Genomic DNA, 15,491 nt, shown 5'->3' on the forward strand with positions numbered 1-15,491 from the left:
GAACAGCAATTACTCGTTTACCTTCCTGTATATCAAAACATCCTTTGAACTACTGCGTATTGAAAGTAACGTGTAAAGGATGGAGAAAAAGACAGTTTGTTTTGAACAAAACAAGCACAAGTGTGATGATGGCACAATACCAATATACACACTGTCTCGAATAAAGAGAATCAGGCGCTAGTGTAGGGCCTATTTTCATACCCATGAGGACTTATCAAATTAAACAAGTACCAACTTGCACCAAAATGACGAGAACGCTAAATAGAATTTCCGATCACCTTCGTAAATTTGAACCGAACCCGTTATCGCGAATTACGGCAAATTGCATGACATCGATCAAAACAACTCGTGACTATATCTGTTCGATCTGAAATTGAAATTAGCCTCCTACACTCTTAAAAAGAAAAGGGTAAATCAACATTTAAAAGGGCTGAGGAGTGACAACGTTTTTAAGGTAATGTTGCATTCACCCTACCTATCCAGCTGAATCCAACGTTAGATGTGCTAGATACAGCTAGAAAAAGGGTGAATACAACATTTTGAAAACGCTGTCGCTCCTCGCCCCTTTTAAAACGCTGTTTTACCCTTTTCTTTTTAAGAGTGTAATGCTACGTGTTTTGGTTGAGCAACCGCCTCGGCAGACCAACGGACATTATGCGCAATATGTAATCATACAGCCAACTTCGCTTTCAGATTGTGTACGTGGCGGTCGTCGCAAAGCGAATAACTTTGGAGCTGTATTTCTTCATTTATTTATCTATCTTTTTATGGCATTCAGTTACATATATATACCATCCATTCAATCCTAGATTGGAACTACTTTCTCGATGTTTTCCTCTCTATCTGTCTTTCGGTATATGCAATGCTGAATTTCGTGTAGGATATTTTCTGCTATTACTTTTCGAACAAGAATCCGCCTTAGGGCTGGGTTCCACTGCCGATCAAATCTGCATGTTATGATCTATAGTCCGACAGAGTGTTAAAAAATATCGTGTATAGGAGGAAGCCAAAACCAATGTCGATCAAGGTAGATCGATCACATCCAGATCGATTCCGATCGCGTCCTTGTCGAGAGAGATTTGATTGGCAGTGGGAATCCATCGTTTCCATACTTGACTTCATGTATAGTTGCTATTACAGGGCCTACAGTTCGGGACATAAAGTCAAACTTTCGTTTTATAGGCCTATACTGATGGTATTACGCGTGCATTGATACATAATAAAAGCATTTCCTTCCTTTGTACGTTAGCGTGGGGACGATTAGTGAAGTTCACCACGATAATAATGAAAGGCTTGACCGTCCAAGGAACAATGAAAGCAGTGTCCAGCTGTCTTGAAAGACACCATCCTGGCGGAACAATACAAGAAGAATCGAATAAGACACGCTGATTCAACAACACACACAACGAGACTCGTTTTAGACACAGCTCGCAGTGGGTGCGCTCGCTTGTGAGTTGGGGTATCCCTCTTGCCAACTAGCTAAGAAATCATGTAAGCCATTTTAATAGTGTAAAATTTGTATGAATTTTACATACTAATTTTGGTGCAAACACCACACATCACGAACAGCTTCTTAGTGTAACTGATTAGGCCTATGATAACACAAGCAGTTGTATGGGCATAGTATTCGCGCTGTTACGTCACTGATAGGCAATCACGGGACGGATACACTGATTTGGTCTATCAACAAACATCAATTAGAAAAGCTATCTTTTTCGATTCTCTGATTAGATAGAATGATGTGGAATCGGGTTCTTTAGTGTGATCACTGTAAAGGTAAGATTATATGCCTAACTAAGACTTGACTCATTTCAAAAGAGCGCGTACCCTTATGTGATCCCCAAAATTCATAAAGAAAGGGGGAATGGAGTAGGGGATATAATAGGCTTTACCAAACATGCCAAATGGAGCAGCATCGCGCTGTCGACGATGCTTTTAACACATGTCCGAAATCATTAATTTTCCTTCAAAATATATGCAGCTGAGAGTGATCAATTTCACTAACATAAAAGTCTTAATCTCATTTCGTTCTGTCCCTTCTTTTTCATTAATAGAAACCATAATGATGAACGAGGATTCAAATCCTTAGGTTGTGGCATTTCTATTGCGTTTGACGGTTAAATTGCGGTATTGTGAAGGTTTCCAATAACAGGACACATAATTCGCTGTAATTTAGATCAGCTGTAGAACGCGGGCATCCAATATTGATCATTATTTAAAGAAATATTTGTGAAAGATCGTGAAGATATCTTACGATACTCAAATTTACATAATCATACTACCAAATACCCAACGTCGAAGAGCTCTGCAAACTTCATAGTTGTGTTGATGATATTAAACGACAATTGACTGAAAAAAAAATCATATCAATGAGATACTTCAACAGACTAAATAGAGAAATCACAGGCCTGCTTCTTAACTCTTTATGTGCCATGGTGGAAACACCCTGTGTGCCACGTTATTCTGAGACACGAAGGTAGTCATGCTTTGAGAAAGAATTCTGTTTTTCCAATTTGTATAACTTCTACAAATTTCTGTTAAGATGGGCGTAATAGTAGGCAAAATTAAGGAGGAATGCCAAGCTTTGTTTCGATATAAATTGTATGCCGACTCTATTTTCAATTTTTTTTTTTTTTTTTTTGTAATGACCAGTTGCTACATTACTATAAAGGCATGACTTTTGCACATTAAACCGTGACAGAAACATAGAATGTACGAGTAAATCTAGTTGGGAACATCGCTTGATAGTCGTTCACCACATAGAATGCAAGTATGTTAGTATGAGAGGAACAAAAGCACGAGAAACGCTTTCATTAGGTGCGTCTTCACCAGCTCGAGCTTGCGGGATAACCTGCTATTCCTGATCCGAAGAATTTGCCCGATCAGAAAATTCCTCTCAAATTTCGCTCCAAAAGACCCTAGCAGCGCGCTATTCCGATCGGAAAATAAACCCCCGATATCTTGGGATTTCTTGAAAGATAAGGGCTTTTTACACTTATGTTTCTTAACCCCGGACTTTCTCTGACCCAGGACTATCGTTAGTCCCGTACCAATTTTTTCAGCTTTTTACACTCGCCAATTAGTCCCGTACTATCTCTTGTCCGGGGCTAAGGAGAAAACTGACCTTTTTACACTCGTATTTCTTAGCCCCGGACTTTCCAAACCACATGAATATTCATAATTACGCTGTGTACTGTACACGTACACGCACGCACCGGCAGCACTTGATTACCTCGTTTCTGATTGGTCAGTGAGGGTCGGACTTCGTCTCCGTCGCTTAGCCCAGGATTATTTTTTCGTTCTGTTTACACTCACTTGCTTGGCACCGCAATTGCTGTGCTAGCACCGCAATTACGGTGCTAACCCCTGCTATTTTGCAGGGCCATATGTGACCGTGCACCTCAAAACGAACATAAAGTCGCACACACTGATTTTGCGTGAGGACTGAAAATAAGTGAAATGGGTCAACCTAGCCGAACTTGACTTTTTCATATTTTCTAAAAGAGCGGGTCTTCTTTTACATTATGCTAAAGTTTGGTATCATAAAACGGGCAGGAAAATGTGTTTTTTAGCAGTTTATCTTGAACATTTTTGGTAGAATAGTGTGATTAGGTGTGGCTTTAGAACCTCTTTTTCATTTCTGAAAAACGTTGTCCACACTCTTCGCTTTCAACTCTAATAACTTTTGAAAGGATAGTGCTACTGCTTTGAAAGTTGGCATTAATTATGGACAGAATGTTTTAATGAGGCATGCTTAATTTCAGTTTAATCTGATAATCCCTTCATTGTTGTTACTCTGGTGGTTTACTTCCTGTTTTTTGTCCCATTCATCGCACAGCCAGCACGGTTTGGTAAAGATTAAGCGCTTGAATAGACACTGTACTTCAGAGCCTCTTTTCTCAGTTCACACTTTTCTTGAGTTTGTGCTTTCTTTCCAATATTTAGATAGGTTAGGGGAGTCCATTTGATTTGAGTTATACATCATTTTAAAGCTTAAAGTCTGCTCTTTCAGAATATGGTCTTTACTAAAAATTCATGTCTGGCGACTTTTTGTTTGTTTTGCAGATAGTACCGTACTATCGGTGGGGCTAGCCCACTTTGGCAAAAACGAGTGTAAACAGAAAGTGGGCTAAGGATAGTCCCGTACCAACGGTGGGGCTAAAGCCCCCCCCCCCCCCCCCCTTAGCCCCACCGTTGGTCCGGGGCTAAGCAAAAATTTACAAGTGTAAAAAGCCCTATAGCCAGCTAACTCTCGCTATAGCGTGCTAACACATTCCAGCTCACTTCGGGCTGACTTCTCTGATCTCCCAATTGCGCGCTATATTTCAAGCTCGAGCTGATGAAGACCCACCTATTGTGCCGCGGGATTAGCAGTAATTAGCGGTTTATTGATCCGTCTTGGCGGCTTTGTTTGTTTAGCAGAATATGCGAAGTTGGCACGCCGTCGACTGAGTCGGAGGTGCGAACGTGGCACATAAAGAGTTAAAGAGTTAGTATTGATATTATACACTCGATTTATTTAGTGCTCCACTGTGAATCGAGCGTAAAAATACAGTTTTGGTTATTGCTGAAAGCAAAACAGAAGAACACTTCGAATCGCAGCGTTTATGATTATATCATTATGCTTTACTTTAATGTAGCTTGTAGATACATGCATAGTACTTCCCGTGTCCGAGGCACTCGGATAGAGGTCATGAACTTCATGTCCAGTTTCATCATTTTTAGTATGTCAGTGTAGTTCATTCTTTTAATGCTAGATTTCATCAGCCCCCCCCCCCCCCCCCCCATGCTGAGTCTGATATATCAATTCCCGCCTTCACGATGTGCAAAATAGCGCGTTATTGAACATGCTCCAATACTCGAGGTTTTTTTTTTCCAACTTCTCAGACAAAAGAGCGTGCACGCGAGGATTGTACACTTTTTGGTTCAGACGCTCCAGCCACCCTCGGAAAGTTGAGGGTTTTTTTTTTTGCAACCGTTCACACGTACAGAAAATAACCCGCTTATTGCCAATCGATGAAACTATTGTTCTTGTGCCTCACAGTGGTGTGGAGAGCACGCTGTTGTTAATGATGAGAATAAAAGAACTCAATCAAGTTTCTAAACCCGACCGTTCGAGTACTGCCGGGGCAAATACCGCGCTCATTCAGAAATATCAGCAAGATTTCTGAGGTTATGCATCGCGCTACTGGTTCGCACTAATTTTCTGTTGTGTGTGTGTGTGTGTGTGTGTGTGTGTGTGTGTGTGTCCACATGTGCAAAAGACTGGAGTTTGCTAAAGGGTAACAAAAATTGAGTTCTGTAACATGCTAATTTGTGTACGTGTGAACCCCCTATTACAGGTATGTTGTAAGACTTTTGTTGGACTTTCCTACAAAAGGAGGTTTGATTCTAGCCTGCTCGCTTGCTGTGTTCTATCATTTATTTTGCAGTAACGTGTCTGTTTGTATTGCTGGTATGCCATACGGAATATTGTACTATGATTCCACCTTCCTGCATGGGGACCGTTTCATGAAACTTTTTGTCAGTGATTTACACTGACAACTGTTAAAAGCTACTGAAATCCTTGCGTCTGATTGGCTGATGGCAAATTTGTCGGTGAAAACCTCCGACGAACTCGTTGATGAAACGCCCCCCCCCCCCCCCCCCGTTGATCTACTTTGCGATTCGTTTGCTTTGTATACGCCCTTGAACGGGTGGCGGTTTTTTTTCTCTCTCTCTCTCTCTCTCTCTCTCTCTCTCTCTCATGTCATGATGATGATAGTCGTGTATTGAATGTTATAGGATATGACTATAAAACTGATCTGAATAGCAATGGTGATGACAATTACTACTGCTGGCATAGTGACAGCTAAATGAACAGATGTTTCCTTGTTCTGATTTCACCTCTCCCTCATTTCTCACTCTTGTTTGCCCCCTCCCATGAATGATAAAAAACAACAACAACAACAACAACACAACAACAACAACAACAACAACAACAACAATGGCCACGACAAATCATATCAGAGGAAATAATGGCAGAAGAAAAAAACTGACAACCCTTCTAGTGTAAATTTCTGCGAAAACAGGTGGCCCCCCCCCCCAAAAAAAAAAATGCGCGCACTGCAACTATTTCAGGTTATAAGCAGTCTGTAAACCGACCGAACGGCATAATTCTATTAAAATGTCGCCTTATCTTGGCTTCTTTAACAGTAAAAAAAAAACCACATGTTGAACAGTATTGGTGTATTACACATTAATGTTAACACTAAAACAAAACAAAGGGGTTATTCGTCGCTTCATACTTACAATCAAATCACGTGTCAAAAAAAATAATGATGATATAAAAAAGGTCCCGAATGCCGAAGAAAATATCGCTTTCCTAGATGCCGCCTCAACAAGCTGAAGTTTATAGTGTAAGAGCTATACCTACCCAATTACACAACAGTAGGCCTACATAATATTATGGCAACATATATTGAAACTTCTTTCGATCTCACACTCATAAAATCTGCGTACCACTGCGTGTGAAAATTAGAATGAACGTCACGGACATATCAACTGAGAAGTTCCTCTAGATACTTCTTCCCGACTTGGCGATCATCAAACAGTAAAAGACGTGACTATTAATTTATTTGTATCGAATGTCAACTGTTTACTGTAAACGAAAAAAAAAAAAAACTATACGGAGTGCCTCCTCCGTTTATTGTCTTTGCCGTAACCATGGACCTACTACGAAACCAAACAAGAAGCACGCATGGACGGCGCGTTTCATTGAACTTGATAACCACGTGTTTCGCACTTCGGCACATATTGCACTGCGCGAAACGTAGCGATTACCGTACTTGTGGCGGACATACTGACTTTGGTCAAGGAATGAAAATGGAATACATTAAGAAAAATATTATGATATTGAAATACCGACATCATGAAAATGTTTGGAAACAACGAATTATTATTATGGAGTATAGAAATGAAAATGCCAAACAAAGATTTTCATTCGCTCATAGGGAAGCTCTCTAGAAGAGATGAAAGCATCTCCCCTCGTATGGCAGTATAAGTTTCCCCAACAAGCTGAGGTTAGTGAGGTGTACACCAGGGCTCGACACTAACGGTGGCTCGGTGGACCGGGGCCACCAAAAACGCACGTCGGGCCACCAAAAAAAAGTCGGATGTTTGCCTTTACTTTTGGAAATGGACAGCGGTAACAGTCGACTCCGTATAAGATGCTAAAATAAATGTCAGATGTTGTTTTTATTTTTGGAAATGAATAACGGTAATATTCGACTCCGTACGGTACTAAAATAAATGTCGGATGTTTGCTTATACCAAGGATGCTTATACTTTTCGATTTGAATAACGGTAAGATTCAGCTCCGTACGGTGCTAAAATTAATGTCAGAAATTCGATTTTGCGTTCGGAAATGAATAACAGTAATATTCGACTCCGTACGGTGATTAAATAAATATCGCATGTTTGCTTTGACGTTCGGAAATGACTACTAATGATATACAACTCCGTACGATGATAAAATAAATGCCGGGTATTTGCTTGTGCGTTCGAAAGTAAATAGCAATAACATTCAGCTCTGAAAGATGTTAATATAAGTGTCGGAAATTTGCTTTGACGTTCGGAAATGAATAACAATGATATTGAACTCCGTACGTTGATAAAATAAATGCCGGATGTTTTCTTTCAAGCTCTGAATTTGTGGAAAGATAATAATGTACGTTCATCACTTTTTTTTTTCATGATTCATTCAAGAATTTCGGGAGTCTGACAGCCATCGGATCTCGTTACGATGTTTTTGTATTGTTTACAGACAAGTATGGCAAACATGAGAGCAAGGCTTCATAGAAGATGAATTACCCTGGTGGCAATCATTGAACGACAATTTCAATTCAATGGGCAATCGTCGGGACCACTCGCGATGTTAGAAAAAATAAACACCTCAGCATCGAGCAATTTCTATTATTGAATGAGCAATCGTCGGGACGATGTGCGACGTTTCAAACTCATACCAAACGGTGATTTAAGTTCAAAGGGCAAGCCTAGGGACGATGCGCGACGCTTTAACAATTACTAAACGCGTCTCTGACCAGTGATTCAAGTTGAATGGACAATCGTCGGGACGATAAGTGCGACGTTTGAACAATTATGGATTAACAAACTCGCCACGGAACGGTGATTTAAATTCAATGGTCAATCGTCGGGACGATGAGCGACGCGAAACCATCACCAAAACCTTTACAAAACGGTTAGTCAAGTTGAATACGCAGTCGTCGGGGACGATGTGCGACGTTTGAACAATCACTGAAACGCTTCGCCGATCGACAAAAGACCTCCTTAATTGATTAGTCGCGACGAAAAGAGACGACTTCGTTCCGACTCGTCGGAACCATCTTTTGTTGATATTTATAATGAGCCAAAAAGAGCGCAGTAATGAGCACATGAGGCCCAAAATTTGGATCGTCGGGGACGATTGGCGACGATCTTTTGTCTCATATCGTCGCGACGAAGATATCTCCCTAACACAGTTTTTCTGTTGTGCCTTAATTTGAACGCCTTTTCATTAAATCCGAAAACAAATTTGATAAAATTGGGATGGAAAACCTATATTACTACTGCTACTACTCATACAACTAGTACTCCGACAGAACTAATACTAATACTACTACAACTACTGCTGCTGTTACTACCGATGAGTTGTAACAGAATTCTGCGCTTAACTCCTATAGCTTCCTATTATATACACGAGAGAATACGCAAGAGAGAAAGAGAGAGAGAGAGAGAGAAAGAGAGATGTAATATACCACAGTCTTAACGTTAAAGGCATAAGTTTCCATTTGCAGATGGAACAAAAACCCACCTTTAGTGCTTTAAAATAGTTTTGAAATATGAATTAAGGGTATAAACAACCACTGTAAAAAACTGAATCCCTATAATCGATGTTATGTATTGTTTAATACACAATATGTGAACAATAGTTGTAAGAAGAATGCTTCCAGACTAAACCGGCTACAGTTATGATTTACTGAGAAAAATACTGATACTGTATCTCCTTATATTTTATGCTTCATTGCAAAGTGATACAACAGACCTACATAATGATATATTATGCATCAAATGTGATATCTTGAACATTTTTTTTCAAATCACTGCTCCTAAAGGTACACTTAACCTTTAAAGGAAAGCAATAGGTGAAAATGACGAGGTGGTAGAAACTGTAAAGTTATCCATTTTACGATGCCAATATGTTAGATTGTCGCTCATGAATAATGTCTGGTATAGCAAGTCCTAAAGATTACACGAATAAACATCGTATTGTAGTATATGACATAAGTTAATACTCTATGTTTGTATGAAAAACACTTTATAATGTTTGCAAAGAATTCAAAAACTTTTATGTTGTTTATCTATGTGGCTATGAATGAAGCTGTAATATTCACTGCCCCAAGGAGAGACAGAAAGTTGATTACTAAAACAACTGTAAAGCAACCATAATCCATAAACTTTTTCTTGTCTTATCGTCTGACATTTCACGTGTCTCCAAATTTCAGAGTACAGAATTGAGGGTCACATAATATGTGTCATGTTGATACTACTTGTATGGAAACTTGGTATGGATTACATTGCCCCCTTTATCTAATCAACTGGGTCGGTATAACATGCCTTTATAACTCAGGTACAAACGCGCACAAATATTGACATTACTTTTTCCCCCGTGCATTCAAACACTGACAATTGGTACACATACCCGGATGATTATGAGAATAGATGATCTCTGATCTCTCTGAGTCTTTGAACTCATTCAATTTTCAGGAGTGACTAGAATCAAGCTATAAAGATTCAGTATTTCACGAAAAATTAGTATACAAGCTTAAATTTTGATTTCCTTTATCGTCCCTGCTCATATTCATTCCAATTATTTCCATATTTATATTATATATACTCTTAGTTAAATTGATTCTATCACCAAAGAAATCACTCCATATCATTATGTAATACTGCATTTTTGTCTCATACTGATCCGCTATTTTTTTAACATAAAATATTGAAAATTAAATGTTTGTGTTCGTTAAACTTAGGACTTGTCAGACTTATGCATAATGATAATGAAATCAATCTTCCAAATATATTTCAAACAATGTTTCGAAGAAATCAATCCATTCACTATTATCCAACAAGGCAATTGACTGATTTCCATTTGCAATGTTTGAGAACTTTCCTGGCTCAGAACACATTCATCTACGATGGACCAAAATATTGGAACTCACTTTATAAAGACATAACAACAGTTCAAACTTTGAACTCCTTCAAGAACAAATCAAAATTGTTCCTATTGAAATCTTATAACATACAACTGAATTAGTGGTTTTTTTTTATCATCTCAGTCAAGTCATCATTCCTTCACACATCAAACAATTTTGTAATCATTTTGTTTTTTATTAGAGAAAAATAATCTGTTAAACACAAGTCCTCCCCAAATGCTCCTCTTATTGTTCTGTAGATACCATGGTGTCTATTCTCTCCTTCTTCCGCATTTTTACCGGTATAATTACGTATAAAATTGTTTGCAGTATGTGTATTCAATCCAGGTTATACTTTATCATTACTCTTAAATCATGGAATCCAGTTTACTTGCGTCCACGGTGGCAAGTGCTGTAGTTTTTTCTTATCTTTTTTTCCCTTCCCAATTTGATTTCATTTCAGTTGGCATTGGTTCGTTAAATTTTGTTTTATATCGGTTTGTAGCTTAATTCATTACTCGCTATTTTGTGTATTTTCTGAGGGCCCCATATCCTACAAGCTTTCCTTCTTAGTGGGACCCTCCATTTCTACCCCCATCCTTAATTAACTTGCATTATATGCATATGTATATATTACAAAAACAGATGCAACTGAGTTTTCTGAATCTGTTCCTCATTTTCACATGTACTTTGTTAAATCACTTTTTTGTTGTTGCAATTATTACAAATATCTTATGCCAGAAATATATTATACATTATGTGACCCTGCATCACAAAACTAACAAAAAGTCGCCAGACATTGATTTTTAGTTAAGGGTAGATTCTGAAAGAGCAGACTCTAAGCTTTAAAAAGATGTATAGCTCAATTGACATGGACTCTCCTAACCTATCTAAATATTGGAAAGAAAGCACACATTCTGGAAAAGTGTGAACCGAGAAAAGAGGCTCTGAAGCACAGGGTCTAACTGTCTATTCAAGCGTTTAATCTTTACCAAGCCGGGCTAGCTGTGCGATGAATGGCACAAAAAACAGGATGTAAACCAAAAGTTTGCCAGTGGTTATCAAGAAATGAAAAGGGACCTCTAAGACATACTTGATCTCACTACTGTACATAAAAAGAATGTAGAAAAAATGCTGAAAATGCATTTTCGCATTCATATTATGATCCCAAACTTAAGAATAATGTAGAAGAAGGGTAACTCTTTCAGAAAATATGAAAAAAGTTAATATTGACTTGTTTGACCCATTTCACCTTTTTTGAGTCCTCACGTAAAATCAAGGGGTGCGACTTTTTGTTCGTTTTGTGGTGCACGGTCACATATAATAATATTCTCTGTTGGTTTTTTTTTTCTTTCCTTTTTTGATGGAAAAGAAAATGAATTTGAATCTTGAATCTTGAATCTTGTATGAAAAGAAACTAACGCTAGAACATGGGTGCGTTCGAGAGCTGTCCTATTCGACGAACTGTACCGTACCGTACCCGCGCCAGAAGAGCGCTCGAACGCTCCTAAAGTGTGCCGTACCGTACTGTACCGAGCCAAAAGTGGACCCCTCTTCCCGATGTGCTCAAAAAGCGGATCAAAAGCGTACCAAAAGTTCGCTGTGAAGCATGCGCGTATCATGCGCATACGTCACAATGCAAAAACATTCTTATTGTTCGCGACAGCTGTAAGTAGTTCAAGCGTCAGGTGGATGACATTCTTGCTACAAATATGCGTGACCTTTCCTAATAATAACTCGTGAAGTACGCTTTGTCGACAGAGCGCTCGAACGCTTCAAATCTGGCACAGTTCGGTACAGTACGCTTTGGTTCAGTTCGCTTTGGTTCGCTTTGGAGCGCTCGAACGCAGCCCATGAGACGGAACAATGATGGAACAAAAATAAAATAAATAATCGGTTACACGGATAAACACAACTTTCTGAACTTACCGCATTGTTAATGACTATCGCGACGGGACAGAATACTATGGGTACGAGGATAATGACCAAGTAGGGCCAATTTTTGCCAATTTCCTGCAACACTCTGTCTGATTTTACCGACATTTTTGTGATCAACCCCGCTCAATTCGTTCAAAATCTCCAATCGAACTGTCTAAAATCCAAGTCTGAGAGCACAATTAAAACTAACAATCACAATTGCGGTACTCAGCTGCACCCGGGATGCGCCAGACGTTCTCAACAGTGTGTAATGATGTCCTAGACTAGTATAGTATTGCCGTGCTCCGCTCGACCTCTTACACCTGGGGTGTGATATGCACTCACTAGATTGTACCACACGACCTATCGATCTGGAAGCTTTGCGAGTTTGTGGAGAGTTGGGGAATTTTTATTTGATTAACACTCATGTGATAGCTGTGTACACAAAAATTCATTTCTGATGAAAAATACATATTCTATCAACTGGATACTGGCATATGTTAAGGTTAGCAAATATTCTCTCTGCTTTCTGAAAGCGGTTAATCATGTGCTCTTTCATTTACTAGAAAGGTGATTTTTTTTGTGTGTGTGGAATTCCCTTTATATTTTCTTTATGATTATGTTGTCCACACATGAAGTCATAACCTCTTAGTAGTGTCCTCATCCAGCGGTCCCAACACCAAAACTTTAAAAATTCATAACTTTTGCATCGATTACCCAATTTTCCTCAAACTTTCACTGACGAGAGACTGATGCGTTATACTAATGTTGCTGTTTTCACTCAGGGGTTTCCTTTGAGAAATCGGAGTAGACTTGTTCCACTTCCAATAAAGAAAGACACACGGAGTTAGCACCACGAACAAGTGAGACAGATATTCTAACAACACAAAGGGGCGCTCAGGACCACTTAAAGACACTCAATAGTAGTTCCGAAGTGATGGTGCCACAACTCTTCATGCTATCGCTTACCGTGCTGGTTCTAGACAAGAAATCATCGCACAAGGCGTAGGACAGGGGATTGAAACCGGTTGTAAGCATGGTTAGGCAATTCAATTTACAGACATTCGTGAAACATAAAGTTGTCTAGAACCAGTTTCCATGACGATGAATGGCTGAAACATGGCATTTCCTCCTATACGCGCCAGTGCAAGGTATCATTTTTTTTTCAGACATATATTAAATCTCAGTAAGCTTGATTAAAGGCTACGCTGTAATATAGAATTACTAAACTTCTTTTTGTTGTTGTTAAATTTGGTGATTTTGATAAATGAGCAAGATTGCCTGAGCGTACCTGAGCCTACGGATGCACATCACGAGACCGACACCCACGAGTCATACAGCCCCAACGGCGTAGCCAGGATTTCATCTTAGTGGGGGGCGGTTAGTGTGCGAGGGAGCGAAGCGACCGAGCCCGAGCGAGCGGAGCGAGCGATGGGGGGGGGGGGGGGGGGGGTGTGGGAGGGGGTTGTCCCCGCTCCCACGGTAAGAACTTTTTGCATTTTGATGTTGTAAATGGTGCAATTTGATGCATGTTTTTGCGCGTTTTATCGACGTGATACAGTCCCCGCTTGTTTGTAGCAGTTTATTTTGATGTAGATTATTATTGAACAATTTGCCTATAAAAGGGTATGATTTAGATACACTTCTTGTATTAATTCTTTTCACTGAATTTCATGAACGCGACTGAACCCTGGCGAGCGGAGCGAGCGAGGGGGGGGGGGGGAGGGTGTGGGAGGGGGTGTCCCCCCTCCCACGATAAGAACTTTTTGCATTTTGATGTTGCAAATGGTGCAATTTGATGCATGTTTTTGCGCGTTTTATCGGCGTGAAACAGTCCCACTTGTTTATGGTAGCAATTTATTTTGATGTAGATTATTATTGAACAATTTGCCTATAAATGGGTATAATTTTTAGATACACTTCTTGTATCAATTCTTTTCACTGAATATCATGAACGCGAATGAACCCGAGCGAGCGGAGCAAGCGAGGGGGGTAGGGGAGGGTGTGGGAGGGGGGTGTCCCCCCTCCCACGGTAAGAACTTTTTGCATTTTGATGTTGCAAATGGTGCAATTTGATGCATGTTTTTGCGCGTTTTATCGACGTGAAACAGTCCCACTTGTTTAAGGTATATAGCAGTAAATTTTAGTGTAGATTATTATTGAACAATTTGCCTATAAAATGGTATAATTTGAATACACTTCTAGTATTAATTCTTTTCATTGAATATCAGGAACGCGACTGAACCCTAGCGAGCGGAGCGAGCGAGGGGGGAGGGGAGGGGTGTGGGAGGGGGGTTTCCACCCTCCCACGGTAAGAACTTTTTGCTTTTTGATTTTCCAACGGTGCAATTTGATGCATGTTTTTGCGCGTTTTATCGACGAGAAACAGTCCCACTTGTTTAAGGTATATAGCAGTATATTTTAGTGTAGATTATTATTGAACAATTTGCCTATAAAATGATATAATTTAAATACACTTCTTGTATTAATTCTTTTCACTGAATATCATAAACGCGACTGAACCCGAGCGAGTGGAGACAGCGAAGGGGGAGGGGAGGGTGTGGGAGGGGGTGTCCCCCCTCCCACGATAAGAACTTTTTGCATTTTGATATTGCAAATGGTGCAATTTGATGCATGTTTTCGCGCGTTTTATCGACGTGAAACAGTCCCACTTGTTTAAGGTATATAGCAGTATATTTTAGTGTAGATTATTATTGAACAATTTGCCTATAAATGGTATAATTTAAATACACTAGTCTTCTTGTATTAATTCTTACACTGAATATCATGAACGCTGTCTGTTCAGCAATCAAACAGAAAAAGCATGCACACGAGGGTGTAGATAGGGGCATATCCCCTGCCACACGAAGGTGATTTTGCGTTTTCAGACCTGATATTCAGCGATCTGGTGCAAATTTTTGGTGCAATACCTTTTCATCGAAGTGTTAAAATCACGGAATTTAGCTCTTATTCCGAATGTGCACCATCTGGGTGTATGTATAAAGTCTAGTGAGGTAGAGCTTAGGGGAAGGGGGATTCCCCCTCCCGCTCGTGGAGCTTTTGCGTTTTTAGAATTGAAATAAAGCGATCTGGGTATAGCCACAGTCTACTTCTATGCATGGCGGGGGGGGGGGGGGGGGTGAGCAGGGAGAAGGCGTGGGCGAGTGTTATCTCCACCCTTCCCTTCCGATGGAGCTTTTGCCTTTTTAAGGTTGAAATTGAGATATCTCGTATACGCATATTTGATGGGATCAACATTTGGGAAATCACCAAAAAAAAAAAAAAAAAAAAAACTGATGGGGGGGGGGGGGCTGAGGGAGGAAAGGGTCGATTATAAAAAGG

At 39.8% G+C, this 15,491-nt stretch overlaps 1 protein-coding gene across 1 annotated transcript in view; it reads right to left on the reverse strand.

The window, feature by feature from the left end:
* The window catches only part of LOC139713481 (Na(+)/citrate cotransporter-like), a 76,343-nt gene extending 64,068 nt beyond the window's left edge, over positions 1-12,275 (reverse strand). The window contains exon 1 of the mRNA XM_071625209.1: positions 12,162-12,275. Coding sequence (XP_071481310.1) covers positions 12,162-12,275 — 114 coding nt within the window. The remainder of the gene's footprint in view (positions 1-12,161) is intronic.
* Positions 12,276-15,491: the final 3,216 nt, after the last annotated feature.

Source organism: Diadema antillarum, unplaced genomic scaffold (genome assembly GCF_040938485.1).
Source record: "Diadema antillarum isolate AM-2024a unplaced genomic scaffold, OU_Dant_1.0 seq00001984_RagTag, whole genome shotgun sequence".
In the NCBI taxonomy this organism is placed as follows: Eukaryota; Metazoa; Echinodermata; class Echinoidea; order Diadematoida; family Diadematidae; genus Diadema; species Diadema antillarum.